At 41.0% G+C, this 21,057-nt stretch overlaps 1 protein-coding gene across 4 annotated transcripts in view; it reads right to left on the bottom strand.

Moving 5' to 3' along the window:
• Positions 1 to 19,180, bottom strand: part of BICD1 (BICD cargo adaptor 1) — a 244,967-nt gene extending 225,787 nt beyond the window's left edge. For all 4 annotated transcript variants that reach the window (XM_042992083.1, XM_042992078.1, XM_042992080.1 and 1 more), the window contains exon 1: positions 18,932 to 19,180. In XM_042992083.1, the coding sequence (XP_042848017.1) occupies positions 18,932 to 19,144 (213 nt within the window). In that variant the 5' untranslated portion in view covers positions 19,145 to 19,180. The remainder of the gene's footprint in view (positions 1 to 18,931) is intronic.
• Positions 19,181 to 21,057: the final 1,877 nt, after the last annotated feature.

The following is a 21,057-nucleotide window of genomic DNA, read 5'->3' as shown; positions in this document are numbered from 1 at the left end:
GCATTATTTTCTTTCCAGTCTGCTGCTTGTTTTTTACTTTTGTTTACAATGTTTATCACATTTGTTTTTTTAAAAAATCTCTATGTAACCAAATGTGTCAGTCCTGTCTTTTGTTTCCAAGTTTCAAATCTTGCTTAGGAATATTGCCCCCACACTGACACTTAATAATTGTTCTCAAGAATTTTCTCCTAATTAGAGTTCATTTGATCCATTAAACGATCCATTAAATCCTCAAAATTCTAGTGTAAAGTCAATGGAGGGAGGGGATAAATGAAGATAAAAAAGAAAAGTATTAGGGCACCTGGGTGGCTCAGTTGGTTAGACATCCAACTACAGCTCAGGTCATGATCTCACGGTTGATGGGTTCAAGCCCCACATCTGGCTCTGTGCTGACAGCTCGGAGCATGGAGCCTGTTTCAGATTCTTTGTCTCCCTCTCTCTCTGCTCCTCCCCCACTTGTATTCTACCTGTCTGTTTCTCTCTTGCCCTCAAAAATATAAAAAAAGAAAAAAAAAGAAAAGAAAAATAAAGAAAAGAAAAGGATTTGGGTAGAAAAAGGGACTGGAGAAATCTTATTTTGTAATGTTAAAGAGGGAGTTTCCATATAATGCTGCATTGCTGAACTTTTCTTCTTCATATAGTTAATATTATGAAGGGGAAAAGGTCAAATATTGTGACTTGAAAATGTAATTAAGCTATAAACATAAGAGAAAATTATTGGTTTAAAACTATCGGAACAAAAGTAATACTATGAATTTTTCAACTTAAGAGGAACAATTACATTTTTCATAACACTATAAATGGAATCATGTAAAATGATAAAAAAATAAGTTAATTCCTACTTAAGTAATATTTCACCTGACCCTTTCCATAAAAGTTTTAAATTTTATGGTATTATGATGTTATTTATACCTAAGTAGACCAGTGAATTGGGAAGTAGTCTACAAGTTTGTTTTTCCAACAACTATCATGAGAAGAAAATAACCAAAGGAAGAATTTTCAGAGCTTCAGGTAGTAAGATATTCCAGATGCTTGAGTTAGAAACATACATGTGCTTGCTCAAAAACCAAAAAGGGATTCGAACTTATATCTTTAATACTTTATGAAAAGCCCTTAAATAATATTTTTCTCCCAAGTGACTTAAGAATTAGAGCACAGATCCCATTAAGTTTTCTAGTAACATCTAATTAGAAAATTTAGTTCCTTTTCTGGAGCTTGCCTGCTTTGCTTATAAAAATGTATGCAAAGTCTAGGACAACCACAACCAAACACTTGGCATCCTTCTCCTTAACACTTACTGGTGAGATAGAAATGGTGTGATCTGCCCTCATTCACTTGTTGTTTCCTTGTAAACGTTGAAAGCCTATCAAAGCAAAGAGTCAATGAGAGCAAAGAAGACTTCCTAAAACCAATGGGTTCTAAAGAAGAGAAAAATAGGAAGAAGTATTCCACCAGCTATTAAGAATGTTATTATAGGGGCACCTGGGTGACTCAGTCAGTTGGGCATCCGACTTCGGCTCAGGTCATGATCTCACAGCTCGTCAGATTGAACCCTGCATCGGGGTCCATGCTGACAGCTCTCTCGCTCATTCTCTCTCAAAATAAATAAATAAACTTAAAAAAACACACAATGTATCAACATAAAAGTAATAAGTCAACCAAATTAAAATTATGAAGTTCTCCTCATCAAAGACACCCCAGAAACTGTCAAAAGACAAGGCACAAACTAGGAAGAGATTTCCGGCTTATATGACTGAGAAGGCTTAGTCTACACAACACAGATATACTCCTACAAATGGGTAAAAAGAACATAAACAACCCCAATAGAAAAATGGGCAAAAGACACAAAAAAAGTCCTTTCAATAATGAGGAAACATAAATACTTGTAAACATCTAAGAAGATGCTTACCCTCATTAACAATCTCCAAAATGCAAACCAAATCTACAATGAGATAACTTTCACATCTACCAGTGAGGCAAATATCCTAAAGTTTAACAGTACAAAGTAATGACCAGGGGATGCCTGGGTGGCTTAGTCGGTTGAGCATCCAACTCTTGATTTCAGTTCAGGTCATGATCCTAGGGTGGTGGGATTGAGCCCCAAGTCTGCTTATGACTCTCTCCCTCCCTCTCTCTCTCTCCCTCTCTTTCTCTCAAATAAAAATAAATAAATTAAAATTTAAAAGGTAATGACAAAGATGTGGAGCCAAAGGTGCCTTGCTCCTTGTATATTTTGCCATTTATTTATTTATTTATTTATTTATTTATTTATTTATTTATTTTTAAAGTAGGCTTGATACCCAGTGTGGAGCCCTCCTTGTATATTTTGCCATCTATTTATTTATTTATTTATTTATTTATTTATTTATTTATTTTTAAAGTAGGCTTCATACCCAGTGTGGAGCCCAGCATGGAGCCTGAACTCACGGCCCTGAGATCAAGACCTGAACTGAGATCAAGAGTCTGATACTTAACCAACTGAGCCACCCAGGCACCCTTTGTATTTTTTAGAATATTATCTGTGTTGATTCTTTCTAACCTATCATGTCAGTAGGTTTCTTAGAGCAGTCTGTATTTGCTTCTGACAGATGTCTGCAGGCATGACCAACCTGGAATCATTCTAAATTCTGACTTTAGGACCTTAAGATTTTTTTGGATTCATCCCCTCCATACACATACATTCTGTGTGAACAATCTGCAGTCTATGGTGAGAACCACTTGTGGGGAATATGAAATCTGAGGAAAAAGACCCAATTTTTCATGTAGTCAGGTGATGGAGGTGGGGAAGGACAATATATCCAATTGTCCCTTACACTGAGCATTAAGTCCTTTGGGCCTCAAACTTAGAAGGACATTAGGTTTTTTCTATTTTCTCTACCCCAAGCAGCCCACAGAAACAATGCTCATTTTTACCTGATTCAGCAAAAGCACTCAAAGCCAAAGTCAGCTTTGATGTACTACTTAGTTCTAAGGGTTTCCGCTTTAATTCAGTTTTAGCCTCTGAGAATCCTTCCCAAATAGCCAATTCACTTGTGCATTTTAAGGGATAGTGTTATATGTTATCAAGTATCTTTAACTGTTTCCAGCAGAAGGGTTAGTCAGAGGTCCTAGACCACTGTACTGCCAGAACCAAAAACCAAAAATCACAATTTTAAAATATAAACCTGGTTGCCTGGGTGGCTCAGTCAATTAACCACCCAACTCTTGACTGGGGTTCAGGTCATGATCTCACAGTTTGTGGAATGGAGCCCCACAACAGACTCAGTACTGACAGTGTGGAGCCTGCTTGGGTTCTCTCTCTCTCTTTCTCTTTTTCTCCCTTCCCCCATCTCAAAATAAATAAATAAACTTTAGGAATATACAAAAGTAATTATATTATTTTCCTGCTTGGAAATTTTCAAGACTTTTCTCATAGCATTAGAATAGTTTAAGCTCCTGAACTTCCCCATAAGTGACCAGCTCCTGTTCACAAGCTGTAAGAGAGATTGTCCCAGAGGAGAAGCAAAAGAAAGGTTGAACCTGAATCAATGGCAACTGAGAGAAAAGACAACAGGAAGAAAACAGCAATTAAATTTAATTAGCAAAACCCAATGGCAGAGAATGTTCAAGTCCGGTATGGACAGAGCTTAACATATCCAAACGCTTGACCAACAGATTAGAATCTATGTCAACTACTCCTGAAACCATTATTACATTATATGTTAACTAACGTGGGTTTAAGTAAAATTTAAAACTTTAAAAAAAAATTTTTGAAAGGATCTATGTCAAGACTGCAGGACACTAGTGGCTCTCAGAGCTGACAGAGTCAGGAATCCGAGGGGGATGTGAGAGATCAGGACCATGAGGAGCAGCACCAGCCCAATACCGTGAAGAGACAGTGGGCGCTGAGGGCCCAAACTAACAGGCAATTAGGCAACCTGACCACAATGGCGGCAAAAGACCGGGAAGCTGCCACTCTCAGATTCACAAAAAGCCATGAGGCTAAAACAAACCCTAAAACATACCCAACAGAGCACATACAAACAGCAGATATTTCCAGCCCCCTGATTTGTTAGAGGTACCTTCCTCCAGGGTGGCTGAGCCTGCTGTCACTGGCAGAGCCTTCTCATGGCAGACATCACAGTCAGCACCAAGGCCTTGGCTGGTGGGGACCGACAACCTCATTAGAAGACCTTTCCCCCTCTGGCCCCAAACCATCTCCCCAGGCTCACCCCCCACCTCTTATCTCATTTCAAACACCACCTACTGCAGCCACCACAGCTGAGAAACATCAATCCCTCCAACCTTCCCTCCTTTGCAGGTGGTTTCCATCTTACTGAATGACTCTGCCTTCTCAGCTGTCTGAAAAAGTCCTACTTGTTCTTCAATGCCCTCTCACATGTTGCCTCAATCAGGAAGCTTTCTCTGATTCTTTTAAGTTAACTTTGCTGCCCTCCACTTCAGTATCCTATCAAGCACAGCCAATACGTTACTGTTTTTATTGTTATTTTATTATTATTATCATCATCCCCAACACATCCATCATTTATCAGGTGTTTACTATGTGTCAAGGACTCTTCTACATCCCTCACAGGGATTTTTCTTTAACACCCATAGTTATTATCTTTCCCTATTTTACAGAAGAAGAAAGTGAGGTTCATAGAGTTTTAAGTGTTAAGATCACACAGCACTCTGACTCAAAAGCCCATGACCTTGGGGCACCTGGGTGGCTCAGTCATTTGAGCGTCTGACTTGATTTCAGCTCAGGTCATGATCTTGCAGTTTTTGAGTTCGAGCCCCACTTCAGACTCTGCACTGACCGTGAGGAGCCTGCTTCAGATTCTCTCTCTCTTGCTCTCGCGCTCTCTCTCTCTCTCTGCACATCCCCCGCTCTTGCACACATGCTCTCTCTCCCTCAAAATAAAGAAACAAACATTAAAAAAAAAAGCCCATGACCTTTCCATTAAAGTATCATAATCACCTTTGTTCATGTCTGTTGCTACCAAGAGTAAATAACTAACTTAAAATTATAGACCATTTCTAGGCACATGGGTGGCTCTGTCGGTTCAGCACCTGATTCTTGGTTTCAGCTCAGGTCATGGTCTTGCAGTTTGTGGGTTCAAACCCCACATCGGGCTCCATTCTGACAGTGCAGAGCCTGCTTGGGATTCTCTCTCTTCCTCTCTCTCTGTCTCTCCCCTATTCGTGTTCTCTCTCTCTCTCAAAATAAATAAACTTTAAAAAAAATTTTTTAATACATAGACACTGTATCTTCCTCATTTTCGTATAACAACCATAATGCTTAGCATACAGCTGATCCTCTCTAAATATTTAATACAAACTTCCAATTATAAAATAAGCAAGACATGAGGATACAGTGTACATCGTACAGTACAGAACATACATAATAATAGGCAACAACTTCACATGGTAACAGATAGTGGCCAGATTTATCATGGTAATCATTTCACCATGTATATAAATGTTAAATCACCTGAACCTACACAATACTGTATGCCAACTATACTTCAATTAAAAAAAATTTAATATGTAGGGGTGCCTGGGTGGCTCAGTCAGCTAAGCATTTGACTTCGGCTCAGCTCATGATCTCTCGATGTGTGAGCTCAAGCCCTGCATCAGGCTCTGTGCCGACAGCTCAGCGCCTGGAGCCTGCTTCGGATTCTGTGTCTCCCTCTCTCTCTGCCCCTCTTCTGATCACGCTCTGTCTCCTTCTGTCTCTCAAAAATGAATAAACATTAAATAAATTTTTAATATACAAATGAATGAAATAATGACTAGCATCCATTCCAGTGCCTCAGAAAGTAGGATATCAACCATAACACAGAATCTATAAGAGAATGTTGAAATTGTCTTTCTGTCACCTTCGACTGGGATCTACTGGATGGTTCATACGGTCTAGAGTAAGAGAGAATAAAAGAAAGTTAAAGATTCAGGTACAAGGAACCAGAAAAGTCAGCACAGTGTCTCTTTAGTGAACTGGTTTAATCAATCAAACAAATGGCTATTTTTACACTTGATCTTAGCCAAAAGGCAGAGACATGATACAAATGGTTATTTTTAAAAGAGTGGTCTAATCCAACCTCTTTTCAAAATAATTGGCTACCCGGGGCACCTGGCTGACTCAGTTTGTAGAGCATGTGACTCTTGATCTTGGGGTTTTGCGTTCGAGCCCCACACTGGGTGTAGAGATTACTTAAATAAATATTCTTTAAAAAGAAAATAAAATACCTGGCTATCTGAACAACTTTATCATTTTTTTCCAGCCTCAATCAATGCAATACCATAAATATCTATTAAATACTTGCTATGGAGGAGAGTTTAAAAAAAGGATGCGTCACATCTCAGGAGCTACCAGTTCAATTTAAACTCCTTTTCCCAAAAAGAAGTTAAGTCTTACTTGAAAGTATGCACAGATTATCTCAATGTGGGGAAAAGAGCATTGTGACTCCTTTGCTCCAAATCCTTCTCAAGTTTCCCCATCTCACTGAGACCAAAAGGCATAGTCCTGGTAACAACCTAAAAGTTGATTCATCATTTAACCCCCATTCCCTCTCTGCCTCATCTACTATTCACCCCCCTCACTCAATCCCAGCCAGTCAGGTGGCCTCTTTGCCATCCCTCTCAAGGAGCCTCTCTCTGACCACACGATTGGAAACAGTAACATTTTCCCACTTCAAAGCCTATCTCCCTCTTCTCTGCTCTTTCTCTCTACCACTTAGGACCATCTAACATTCTATTTTACTTGCTCATTTTGTTTATTGCCCCCACACTACCCTCCCCTTGTCTCCCTCCATCACCAAGATTTCTGTTGGAATTGTTCTCTGGTGTATCCTCAGCATCCAGTTCTATGCCTAACACATAGAAGGTGCTAAATATATCATTATTGTAGGGAAGAATGAATGAACCATTATTTAGCTTTATGCAATGATCTGCTCACAGTATTTACTCTGGTGTCCATTTTCTGAATTTCTAAATCACATGGGTATCACAAATTAAAATACAACTTAAGGGGTGCCTGGGTGGCTCAGTGGGTTAAGTGTCTGACTCTTGATTTTGGCTCAGGTCATGCATGGCTCATAAGATTGAGCCCCCCCAATAAGCTCCACACTCCACGCTCTCAGCATGGAGCCTGCTTGGGATGCTCTCTCTCCCTCTCTCTCTGCCCCTTCCCTGCTTACTCACCCTCATTCCCTCTCTCTCAAAATAAGTAAACTTTTTTTAAAAATGCAACTTAAAATTTTTTCACTTCAAACTGATCAATGATGACAAAAACCTCATGGGTATAAAGTTCTTTTCATTGTCTTTCCCTGAAATGTCTTACTGTGACCATTGTCTAGAAATATAATTGTGGATTTGAGATCTTGGTCTCAATTCTAGCAAATAATAGCTCATATTATCCCAAACACTTCAAAGTTACTTGCAAAGGTATTTTATTTATTTTGCTACAATGAAAAAACAAAGCACATATAACTGTAACTACAGTAATTAAGACAGACACCCTGAGGTCTCCTAGGGTTCTAGTTCTAAATTATTTTGTGTTTGTGTGTGTGTGTGTGTATGCCCATGTGTTCTCCCCTCTTTGAAGGAGGTGGACTTTTTTTTTTTTGAGAGAGAGAGAGACTCCAAGAAGGCTCTACATTCATCGCACAGCCCAATGCAGGGCTCAGTCCCGCAACCCTGTATAATGCCTGAGCCAAAATCAAGAGTCAGAGGCTCGATGAATGACTGGGTTACCCAGGTGCCCCTAAATTATTTTAAAATATTAACTAAAAGAAGATCATTAAGCCATAGTTAATTCTGAATTACCAACACTACTTAAGAACCGGTATCATATCTTTTTTAATTTTTGTTAATGTTTGTCTATTTTTTTTAATTTTTTTTTAACGTTTATTTATTTTTGAGACAGAGAGAGATAGAGCATGAACGGGGGAGGGTCAGAGAGAGGGAGACACAGAATCTGAAACCGGCTCCAGGCTCTGAGCTGTCAGCAAAGAGCCCGACGCGGGGTCGAACTCACAGACCGTGAGATCATGACCTGAGCCGAAGTCGGCCGATTAACTGACTGAGCCACCCAGGTGCCCCTAATGTCTGTCTATTTTTGAGAGAGGGGGAGACAGAGTGCCGGGGGGGGGGGGGGGGAGAGCAGAGAGGGAGCGACACAGAATCCAAAGCAGGCTCCAGGCTCCAAGCTGTCAGCACAGAGCCCAATGCGGGGCTCAAACCCACAAACTGTGAGATCCTGGCCAGGCCGAAGTCAGACACTTAACCGAATGAGCCACCCAGGAGTCCCCAGTATCAATTTTTTTTTTTAAATAATCCAAAAAGCCAACAATTCAAAAGGTATTCAGAATTGGTTTCCAAGTGCAATATACCCCTTTCTTCCCCTCTGTAATGGTTGCTTTTCCTTCCTAATTATGTTTACTTGAGGTTTTGGGTTTAAAAGCTCTGCACACACACGCCAGCATTAGCAGAAAGCAAGCCACATTGTGATTTAAAGCGGGAAAAAATGGTTGTATATGCCAAAAAGATAATGAGCAAGATGACAGTATCTTCAGCTCAACAACAGAAGTCATGTCCAGTCCTGTCTCCATCTAGTTACCTCACACAGAGGTCAACTTAAAAAAAAAAAAAATCTCCTAAAACCTTCTAGAGAATGGCACTCAGTAAGGCTTATCAACAACACACATCCGTTATAATATAAACCTTTTTCAATTTCAAAAATTGATGGATAAGGCCTCTTCAGCAGTGGCATTTGATTCCACATTAGTCTGCAGTATGCAAGAGAAAAACAAAGACCCGTCATTCTGAACCTTCCATTACAGACCCACGCCAAACTGCAACAAAACATTCTTAAGGAAATTGCTGTCACCGGGTACTTCCCATAAATGTAAACAGGTTTCTTATTTTCAACTCTAATTTTAAAGACAGAAACACACCAGTTAAATATTACATTTTAGAAGAGTGCTTTTTCTCCATAAAATACTGTTTGAAAACAGTGAGCATGTATAACCAAAAGAACAATTGGAAATAACCCCAGGGGCGCCTGGGTGGCTCAGTCCATTAAGCATCCTTTTGATTTCAGTTCAGGTCATGATCTCATGGTTCGTAAAACTGAGCCCAATGTCAGGCTCTGCGCTGACAGCGTGGAGCCTGCCTGAGATCCTGTCTCCCTCTCTCTCTTTCCCTCCCCCCACTCTCTCTCTCTCTCTCAAAATAAAGAAATAAACGTTAATAATTAAAAAAAGAACCCCAGAAGTTAAAGATCAATCAAAGCAATTCTTTTTTAATTCTCTATTTATAAACTTGTAAAGTTTGCATTAGCAACTGCAAACAGAATAAAGCAAAAAACCAGATTCAACAAAGAAGACTTTTTTTTTAAATTTCTTTTAACGTTTTTTATTTATTTTTGAGACAGAGAGAGACAGAGCATGAACAGGGGAGGGGCAGAGAGAAAGGGAGACACAGAATCGGAAGCAGGCTCCAGGCTCTGAGCCATCAACCCAGAGCCCGACGCGGGGCTCGAACTCACGGACCGCGAGATAGTGACCTGAGCTGAAGTCGGATGCTCAACCGACTGAGCCACCCAGGCGCCCCAAAGAAGACAACTTTTAAAGTAAACTTTAAAGAACCCTAGAGTATATAAAAATAAACACAGTCTCATTTAACATACATTTCTGTCTAACGCAGTCAAGTTTTTGATGATATCTGTTGGTTTTCTGAAAGGCTTTACAGTGTTTTAGTTTTTTGTTTTTAATTATTTTACTGTTTATTCATTTTTGAGAGACACAGAGAAGAGCGTGAGTGGGGGAGGGGCAGAGAGAGAGGAAGACACAGAACGTGAAGCAGGTTCCAGGCTCTGTGCTGTTAGCACAGAACCCGACGCGGGGCTTGAACTCACAGACACAAGATCATGACCTGAGCTGAAGTCAGACACTTAATGGACTGAGCCATCCAGGTGCCCCTACAGTGTTTTAGTTTTCAGAAACTGGAGAAGTAAAACGACTGTGCAATTAAGGTTTACATATTAGCTCATAACTTCCCAGCTTTTCTTACAGAACACTTCTATTCCTATAGTCATTTAGTCCTAGAGTTGGAAGTTTCTAGGAGAGGTTCTCAGCCCTAACTGTACCTATAAGGGGAGAAGGGTTAACATAACAAAGCCCCGGCTTCACCCCCAAAGACTCTGAACTGCCCAGGGGGGAAGCTGGAGTGGGATCATGGGGTCAAGGCAGCAGTATTTTTGTAAATCACCCAGATGACCCTAATGAGTAGTCCATATAGAAAGTCACTGATTCTGACCCAACTCTTCCAAAAGAAGATCCCAAAGAGCATATTTAGGCTTTGCTTACACACTTCCTATGCTGAGACCCAAAATCTAATCCAAAATATAGTACTTTATAAACGGTCACTTTTCAAATATGAATGGTTATACTTACAAGGCATGGTGACCCATCATTTCCCCTAACAACCACAAACAGAGTTCTATGATCTTTGTACTTGTACCCCTTCCTCAAAATCCCTTCTTCCACAGGATGGGCCCTTCATCATTCAGGTCCGGGCTCAACCATCACCTCCTAGAGAGGCTTTCCTGATCACACCATCCCTAGCCAGTCTCCATCTCTTCACTTGTGGCACTTCTCACATCCTGTGTGTGTTTGTGGACTCTCTCCCAGGTCTGAAACATAAGCTGCATTCAGGCAGCTCCATCTTGTCTGTCTTGCTCAACACTGTATCTTCACCATGTGGCATAGTGCCCAACATAGTAGCCACTCAATACAAACTTTTGAATGGATAACTGAAACACAAGAGGCATGGGCAATCTAAAGCAAAACAAAAACTCAGATTGCTACCTAATGAAAACAGTTGACAGTGCAGATATAAAATACTGAACTAAGTGTAAATGACAAAATATATCACTGTGCGTGTGTGTATGAAAACAAATACTCTAGAGGCTATAGACCCCCCCCCAATGTAACCATATAGCTTCAAACTATACAAAGTTTCATGGATATTACCCCAAATTTACAGATACAGTCACCTTAAGTTCTTTATTATGCATGTTTCCTACTGAAAAATCAAGCAAAACATAAATCAAATTTAAGATAAACTTTTGATACACTTTGAAAACATTCCAAATATTCAAAGTCAGAAATACAGCAAAATGCTAAAGATTAAACAGAAAAATGTAACCAAGTTGGAAACACTGTTATCTAGTCATGGGGAAGAGCATATTAAAAACACATAAACATATGAAATTACTTGGAACACATGAAATGATAAAATCAAAAAAACTCAGATTGGGTTGGGGGGAAACTTGGAGATCGTTCTATATAAACTCCTTTCTAAGTATGAACCTTCCAGACAGTGTTTCAAGCATGTGGTTGCCTAGCCTTTCCTTAAATTTTTTTGGTGACAGGGAGCTCACTACTTCCTAAAGAAAGCTGCCTCATTCCATTATTGGACACCTGTACTTGTTAGTTCTTGATTTGGGCCCCAAATCTGGCTCCCAGAGACCCACTGGGCCATGGTTCTGCTCTCTGAAGCCAAGTACAAATATGTCAATGAAACAAACTCAATGAATCAGTTCTATAACAATATAGATATGATTAAAGAACGAAAGTGAATCCAGAAGGAAAAGGAGTTTGGGCCAGGTATCAAAGGAAAGGAAAACTGTGAATTATTAAAATAAATAAATAAATAAATATAATAAATAAATAGACAGAATACAAGTGTGAAAACAAGTGGATTATCCCGGCTAGAAGTGAGTGACCAGAGCAGAAATAGATGGGACGAAAAATACCAAAAACAGCTGATGCACATCCCTAAAGGCTAGGTAAACATTACTGTAATTACAGAAGATCATTCTGTATTTTGTAAAAAAAAAAAAAAAAGAAAAAATTAGAACGAATTTGAAAAGTAAAGGACAGGTAGATAAAATAAGTAGACAAGGTAACTCTAAAACACAGCATCACAGAAATTTAGAGCTGCAAAAAATCATAGAAATTATCTATCCCATCCCCTTAATTTTATAGACAAAATAATTAAATCCCAGAAGGAAAAGGTATCAATTGTCATTCTTCTATTCTTTTTCACTGTAATAAGGAAGAACACTTTTGCCAAACAATCTCCTGTCTTGTACCCACTGATCCCCATCGACTTCATATCATGCCAAATACGAGGTGCTGTAGAAGAGCCTAACCAACTATCTCAAAACTCAACTAACACAGGGCAAAGATGGGAGAACATAAAGAGGCCCAATTGTCTGAATCATCTTGGCTTCTCACCAAGACCCAGTATGGACAGGATGAAGTCACACTGCAGGACCAGCTCTTGCTGGCCATGGAACCTAGCCACCTATTATGCTGATGCACATAGCTCCATCATCAGCCAAGAAGACAAGAATCAAAACTGCTGCTAATTCACCCACAAGACTTTCCATCTTTTTCCTTGGTATTATCACACAGGCCTGCCACAGGACAACCCAACAAACACCATCCATTTGTTTCACACACGCCTGCACTTACTTTCTCTCTCTCAGCACCAGAGCCAATCTCAGGGCAGAAGCTGGGCCACCTGCTCCCTCCAAGCCCCCAGAGTCACCCACCCTCCCTGAGATTCTCTGGTTTTCTTCTCTACGCAGTCCAATTTTCTTCACACTTGCAACATCAGTGCCTTAAAAAGGTAGCTCTGCTCTAGAAAAATCTGCATTCTAAAAGGATACAGTATTAAATGAAAGACAGCAGGTTGCAAAGTAATATGTATAAAGTGACCCCATTTTTATAAAAACAAAGGAATAGGAACAACAACCCTGTCAATGGATTTATATGTTTAAAGACATTTAAAACAAGTATAAAAGAATACTCATCAAAGTATTAGAAATACAGACAGAATTGGGAGGAGAGAAAGGAGAAACTATTAATTTGTATATGATTTTACCTAACTTGGATTGTTGCCATAAATTGTTGTAATTACAGAATCATAATTCTGAAGGAGCAATCAAACTCTTGTCACCAAAAAAGGAAAGGAAAAAAAACTTAAATTCAAAAGGGGCGCCTGGGTGACTCAGTCAATTGAGCATCTGACTCTTGATTTCAGCTCAGGTCATAATCCCAGGGTTGTGGGATCAAGCCCAATGTCAGGCTCCACACTGAGTGTGGAACCTGCTTAGAATTCTCTTTCTACATCTGTCCCGCTCCCTGCTCACATTCTCTCTCTCTCTCTCTCCCTCTCTCTCTCTCTCTCTCTCTCTCTCAAATAAAAACAAAACAAAACAAAACACTAATGCAATTTCAAGTTTTCAGTCAGCAAGGGGTGTGAGGTGTTTCTCCCAGGCCCCTCTCTAACCGAAGAGGTCAGCAAGGACCGTTTTCCACTTAGGCTGACCTCTGGGCCCTCGCTGTGTCAGCCCAGCTTCTTTGCCCATTGTTTATTAATTTTCAAATCTCCTAATTCAAAATGCAGTCAAACTAACTGGTGAAAACACTGCTAAGCTGTTCATGTCTTCCGTGTTCTGGAAATTAGGTCTGAATGAAATGGTGACTAATTGCACAAATTACTCATTTGTTTTATTAAATTGAGAGTTGAGTACTGGATTGTCTCATGGAACTTATGCCTCCCCTCAAAGAAAACATGAATTAAAAGGACTCATATGCCTTGGCCATCAACCTTACCCTCTAAAACTGCTCTACCCCATAGCACCTTCCTTTGTAAATGGAACCACCTTCTACACATCCTAAGAAAATACTCCACTCCATTCTTTCCCGTACCTTTCACATCTAGTCACCCAGCATTGGGTTCCACCCTACGCCTCCTAAAGGGCTGTTAGGTGTGACCCCTCCTCACCATCCCTACCGTTCCCGCACAGCTCCAATCTACCCTCTAGAGCCAACGCTGGGACTTTCTAAACCACACTTGTGACGGACGTGTACCACCTTCCCGGGTGGTATGGTGCAGTGAGAAGACAATGGGCTTCTTCCTAAACCAGGTTTCACCACTTAGTTTGGCAGCCTTGAGAAGAATCCTTAACCTAAAACCTACTTTCCTCTTCTGCATAATTTGAGTAATATCTACCTCATAAAAAGATCGCTGTAAGAATCAGAGATAAGACATGCAAAATGCCTAGTCCTAAATGGAGCTTTGTACATGATTAAACACTTTATTATTTTTGCTATTTTTTATCTGTAAAAATGAGCAGTAAGTCTTCGAATTACTTTGAATATCAAATAAGACATAAGGCACCAAATACAGTTACAAAGTGTTTCTTTTCATTTCCTTTTAATGGTTCCCCATCTTCAAGGCAAAATGTAGCTCCTGCCACTTTTCAATTTCAACTCCTGCCACTTGACTTCACATGTCTTCTCCTGCAGCACAATGAATTATTGTGAGTGCGTCTCTTCATGCCTTCCTCTCCTTCAAAGCCATATTTACAGGTACAACATTATGTTTTACAGCATATTTCAACATGCAAGTAGCCATCATATTTTCAAATTTGGAATGCGATGTCCATAAAGTACAACTGTATTTAAGGGAATGATATAGTAGAATATTCACAAGCATGCAAATCCAAAAAAATTGCCCAACCATGGCTACCATACATGTTCATACAAGCATAATGAGTGTGATGAAAGATATAACAACTTGCTAAACGATATCTGAGAAATAACTTTGCCAGAGATGAAATTTTGAGTTGAAATAAAAAGAAGGGTGCAAGTTAGAGCGATTAGGTCAAAAAAAAAAAAAAAAGGAAGAAATATGATTGAAAGTGATTGTGTTGTTTGTTGAGGTTGTTTGTAAATACTTTCCAAAAATGTATGTGCATATACTTTTTTAAAGTATCATTCTTTTTTTTTTGAGAGAGAGAGAGAAAGAGAGCACGTGAATGGGGGAGAGGGGCAGAGGGGCAAAGGGAGGGAGACAGAATCCCAAGCAGGCTCTACACTTGGCACACAACATGGGGCTTGATCCCACAACCCTGGAATCATGAGCCAAAATCAGAAGTCAGATGCTCAACCAACTGAGCCACCTAGGCACCCTACATTGATATATTTTAGATGTTTTAATTAATTTGATAATAAAAATAAATATTTCTTTTTTGAAAAAACAGTGAGCAAGAAAACATTAGCTTAGGTAAATGAATTATTAACATTCTCTGTGTTTATTTATAAATGGGAAGTGAAATCTGGGGATTCCCACCACAGTATGATTTCATGATTTAGAATATACAACAAGATGCTAACAATCTTTCCAAGCATATGAAGAAAAAACTTTCTGTTTAAAGATGAATCAAAGTAATTTAATGGCTTTCCTCAGGTCCCTAATGTGACAGTCTCTAAAGTGTGTGAGTTCAATGTTTACTCCTTGAATGATTTAACCATAGCCCTGAAAAATCATAAAATCGGTGCCAGGAAGAAAAGCTGCCCATTGCCCACAAAGTGCTTCTTCAGCAAGTGGGGTCTATCCTTGGTGTCAGAGTTCAGAACATGAGCAAAAAAAGGGAGTTGGAGATTCTTAGTACATAGTCTACTGTAACCTAGCTGCAAAACTTTTCTAAAGATGTCACATGGATGTTTTCTAAAATGCCATCAGGAATGCTGAATCATTCCTTTCTGAGGAGATCTTTCTCAACTTTACTACTTTCTAAATTTCAAATATTTTTAAAGTAAGAAACAAAACAAAACAAAAAACAAATAAACAAACTTAAATTCTAGGGTTTTTTTTTAATGTATGTATATTTTTAGTTTTAAAATTATTTTAGAACTATGACTCTTCTTCAAACACTATTTTGGCCTGAATGACACTCACAGTGCTGATTTATACACATCCCAAACATACAATCAGCAGGATCTGGACATAACTGGGCATGGGTGCCCCTCAGGTCACTGAGAAGCAAACATTACTTGTGAAATCATAAAATGATGGTCACGTATTCTAACGGGTATATGGTTTTGTCCAGCTCCCCAAAGATAATTAAAACGAGAACATAATGACGATGTCAGAAGTCATTCTTTTTTTCATATCCTTAGTACTTTTCTTTTTAAGTGTGTTCTTTTGGGTCATGTAGACAGTGATGTAGGCACAGGGCAGAGCTCTAAATGATGTCAGGCCAGGTCAAAAAGCAATCTAGACTAAGGGAAGAAATAACTAGAAAAACATTCAGGAATTCATTGTCTTGATTTTGAACATCTTCAGGCAATGCTGCTCATTTCCATTATTGTCACACCGGTAATCAGCCTGGGAAGGAGGGCAGCAACATTGTTGGGTGCTGACTCTTGAAAACAAAATGACCTGTAAAGCCTGAGCCATATTGCTACCCTACAAATTACTAATGTTCAACTTCGAAAAACAGTACAGTCTTTCTCTGTTGATATTCCCATAAACTGGACCAATTATTTTTAAATGAATCATAGTTGTTGAAAGAGCCTAGAAATAAACCAAAGATTTTTATACTTGGTGTTACAGATAAAATGTAACATTGTTTACTATATGCACCTGAAAATGGACAAAACTTCCCTTTTAAAAATCAGAGCACTCATAAAACATGTCTTTCAAAAATGGCTTCTATATGATATCATCATTGGGATATCTTTGCACAATTCTTCTGGATTTACTTTTCAAACAGGAAATATTATTGAGACAGATTTAGCTCATTTAATAATATACCCAACTAAAGTGTACATTATGTTTAAAGAATAAAAATACCAGGTTAGTCTATCAATCAAATATAATGATTATTTTTATTACTCTAAAGTAAATCGTATGTAATTGCTGAAGACAGTTCATTAGGAATCAAAATACTGAATTTATGCTAAGTGCAACTTAAAATACATATGTACAGGAGTATCATTTGGTAAAAATAATCATGATAAATTTTTTATTAACCTCCTGCTATATAGAACAAAATACGCCTTAGATTTTTAAAGAAAAAAATTTATAACTACTATTTGTATCATTCTTTATTAAGAAACCACTGTTATACCATGCTCACAAAATGTTTTTTCTCATTTTCCCCATTATTGTTGATGATAGTAATATAGTGTTTCAATAACAGTTCCCATACCTCCTAATTTTCTTAGTCTTTCTCTGACACTAACCAATACTGACTAGTGAATGTTTGATAAAGGTGTACCTTCTTCCAGTATAAATTTATTTTTCCATAAAATATTGATTACACACTTACTCTGTGCTAGGCTTTGTTAAAGGCTTTAGATGCAAAGTAAATTAAGACAGATTCCTTGCCTTAAGAGCTCATGGTCTAGTAAAGGCAAAGACAATTGCATTATGGTTTACTATGCAGGCTAAGTGCAAATGACACAGAAATATCCCTAGAAACGTTGTTTAAATCAAGCAGGAAGGTCAGTTAACAGTAATACTTCATTAAATGAAGTCTACCTCCTTTATCAAGGAGGTGATAGCTTACCACTGCCTGGTTTGCACTTCCTCATCTTGGCAAAGCAATGTTGATAGGTGTAAACATCAAAACATCTCTGAGAATTACAATCACTATCCTGTTTCCTGACTTCACAAGGTTTAGCATTACTGAATTTAAACACATCAGACCTAATCTAAGTTGGACAATACCAGTAAGCCCAGCTGTTGTTAAGAACAGACATGTCCATGGTAAGAAAAACATGAACTCAAAATTAACAGCCTGATACACAAAGATCAGGTGTCTAGTTGGGGTGTTCACTGTATGTTTATTAGTTAGCTTTTAGGCATCAGAATAAAAATTAGACATACCTGAAAGTATAAGTGTTGGCCATATTACGTACTAAGTTAGAAGGCAAGTTCATTTAGACAGGTCATAAACCATGTTTTTTAACTGTAACAACATAAAACAGATGCCTTCTGAAAAAGTGAGTACATGATAAGAAAACATTTTCAATAATACATACTAAATTTAGAAATAACACTTTAAATGCCAAAATGCACCTAAAAATAAAGTCTTGCCACATTGAAAAGCAGTGGGTACATTTAAATTTATAACCAGTGAGTTGCTACCCATAGTGCTTCAGGAATCGGGTAAAATAGACTGAGTTCCTTCAACAGTATGTGTATGCTTATGAGTGCTTGACAGGACATCAAAGCATATCCATTATTTTCTTCCAAAACATTAGCCAGTCTTTTAAAAAAGCCAAATACGAAAAGACTACAAAGGACAAGTATTATAAACACAGTCCCTTCAAACAGAAGAGGCTCATTTGATATGGACAGCCACCCATGTATTTGCTACCTACCATTCAGACCATTTGTAAGGGAGTTTAAATTCTCCCTGGTCAGGGTGACCTTACAGGACTTGGGCATGGCTCTGCCTCACTCAGAAGTGAAATCAAGGCAGTGGGATCATCCAGCGGAGTTGTTTTTCTCAGGCAGCCCATGACAAGAATAACTAAAGTCAAGGAGAATGAAGATTGCCCAGACTTTGTCAAATGGGATTGGCGGGGAGTTCTTCTAATAACAGTCCCCTCTTGCATCAAGGAGTGGTTACGTTCAGAAGGCTGAGGTAGCATAGATCCTACATCCTTAAATTGTGGGTCCCTCAGCACAAACCTACTCATCGCCTTTGTGGATTATGGGATTGTCGCTGGAACCCAGGTTTGAAATAACAGCAGTTTTGAGAAGTTGGATTTACACATTCCAACCCAGCAGAAGGTCGCCTTAGAGTGCTAAGACTTGAAGACTTCTGAATGTCCCTCCCCCACAGCCTGAAGGGCCACTGCCTCTCAAATTCCAGCTTATACATTCATTTCCTGGGCAATTTTTCTCCCGGGGGGGAAACAATGGACTCTTTCAATCCTCTCTTATCAACAAAGGACCCTAAGATGAAGAAACATTCCTTCCAGCCGCATCCTTCCCGACTTCTGTGTACATGATGAGTGGGCGTTGGGGGTGGGGGGACGGGGGCCGAGCAGGGATGAGGTGACAGGCAACTCACCTCTTTCAGCTGCTCCAGCTCTTGCTTGAGGCTGTCGTACTCTGCCTCCAGCTCGTCATACTGCTGTTTGAGGGTCAGCTTCTCTTCCAGGACCACCAGCCCGTACTCGGCAGCCTGGATCTTCTCGTGGGTCGTCTCCGTGAGCTCCTTGGTCAGCCTCTCTATCTCAGTCTTGTAATGGTCCACAGTCTGCAATACCTCTTCTGCGGCCATAGCCCCGGCGGATGGAGGCAGGAGGGGGTGTCGGGGTGGGGTGATGGATGCGAGGCAGGCTGGGGGGGAAGGGTGAAGGCGGTGGGGAGGGAAGGGTAAAAATGGAAAAGTGTGGCTGGGTGAACGTGCGGAGCGGAGCGATGCCCTGACTGCTGCTCCCGGCGGCAGCGGCTACACAGCCCGAGAAACTGAGGAGGAATGCAACATGGAGAACGCAGGGAGAGGATCAGGGGCGAGGCGGCAGCCGCTGCCGCATGTGTCCTCTGGGCCGGCCCCTGCGTGCGCTCAGCAGCCGTGCGGCATGGCCTGGGCTGCGGCGGCCGCGGACGACGAGGGGCTCCGGATTCTGCTTATTCAGAGGCGCCCGGCCGCCATGTCTCCGGGGCAGCGTCACTGCAGTCTCCCCGGGGCCTGGCGCGCTCCGGCTCGCGTCTCGCTCGCTCGCTCCACCTGCTCCCTCTGGCTGTGCTGCAGCCGGTGCGGAATGATGCAGTCTCGGGCCCGCTCCCTCCCTTCGCGCCTGGCCCCGGCTCCGAGCAGGGGGCGGGGAGGCGGATGGAGTCAGCGCGGGGGGAGGGAAGGAACCGACGGAAACATCCCGAGGCGCCTCCCGCCGGGCGCGCGGGGCCACCGCCGCTGCCGCCGCCGGCTGCACGGGCGGGGGGAGCGCGGGCCAGAGGCCAAGGCGAAGGCGGCGGGACGCGCGCGGGGGGAGCCTCCTCCCTGCTCGGCTCGCCGCGGGCGGGAGTTCCTCGCAAGGCTTTGCCCCGCGGACGCACAGCCCCCGAGAGTGGCGGGGACGCCCCTGCTCTGCCGCTGCGACGTGAGCGCAAGCTCAGGGACCTGCTCAGAGACCTTCGGCGCCTTCCCCAAAGAAAAGCAAACAGTAACTAACGCGCTCGGGGCCCGCGCATCCTTCTCGCCCCCTGGGCTCGCAGCCTCCGGCACCCAAACCAGCGCTGGGTTCCAGTGCCTGCCAGACGCGCCCCCAGGCGCCCGCTTCCACCACCACCCCCCTCCGCCTTCCCTCCCTTCCGCTCTCCAGCTTGGCCTGGTTCACCTCACTCTGTCACCGAATAGCCTTATTAGCCCTGCAGAGAGTCTTCGCTAAAGATTGCTTGCCTTCGCACAGGGGTCTTGTGCCCAGTTTGCCACAAGATCGGCATCTGTTCCGAAAAAGAGATCTTTAATGCAGGCGCCCAGTAAGCCTCTGGGTACTATTATTTCATGCCTCTACTGATTCTTCAATAAAGCAAAACTGCATGAAATTTCCCTATATACTGTACCACCGATATACCCTACAATAAACATTTTTAAAATAGTAACAGCTAATAGTTCTTGAGACCATGTGACAGGCATTCTTCTGAGTATAGTATGTTCATTCTCTCCAGTCCTAATGACAATTCTTGGAGGGTAGCAACCCTTATCCCCAACTTACAAGTGGCGAAAGAAAGGCCTAGGGAAGTTGAGGGATTTGTCCAAATCAGGCAACTCTTAAGTGGTGAAGCCAAAATTTAATCTTAACTCCAGAGCCCTAAACTGGATCATTATGTTGGCCTCACCATTCATTAACAATACAAATCCAGCAACTAAATATCATATGCTCTTAAAATGAGCACTTTGAGCAATATGGAGAGTGATGATGAAGAGTCACAAAAAGAGGTGAAGGCAAAGTCAGAGTGAAAGACCAAAAGCAGAAGAGATGAGCATACAGAACCTACAGAAAAGGGAGGGATAGCAGCAGAAAAGGAGCGATTTCTGTGGAAATGGAAGGGAAGCTGTGGGATCCATAGACCAAAAGTCTAACCAGTTCCTTCCCTCTCTTCTATTGGGTTGCACTTATTAGAGAGCTGCTTCTCAGTGGCCAGGAGGTGTTCAACACACACACACACACACACACACACACACACACT

This window comes from Panthera tigris, chromosome B4 (genome assembly GCF_018350195.1).
Source record: "Panthera tigris isolate Pti1 chromosome B4, P.tigris_Pti1_mat1.1, whole genome shotgun sequence".
NCBI lineage: Eukaryota > Metazoa > Chordata > Mammalia > Carnivora > Felidae > Panthera > Panthera tigris.
Note: the sequence above shows the minus strand (reverse complement) of the source record. Positions and strands in the feature narration are given on the sequence as shown.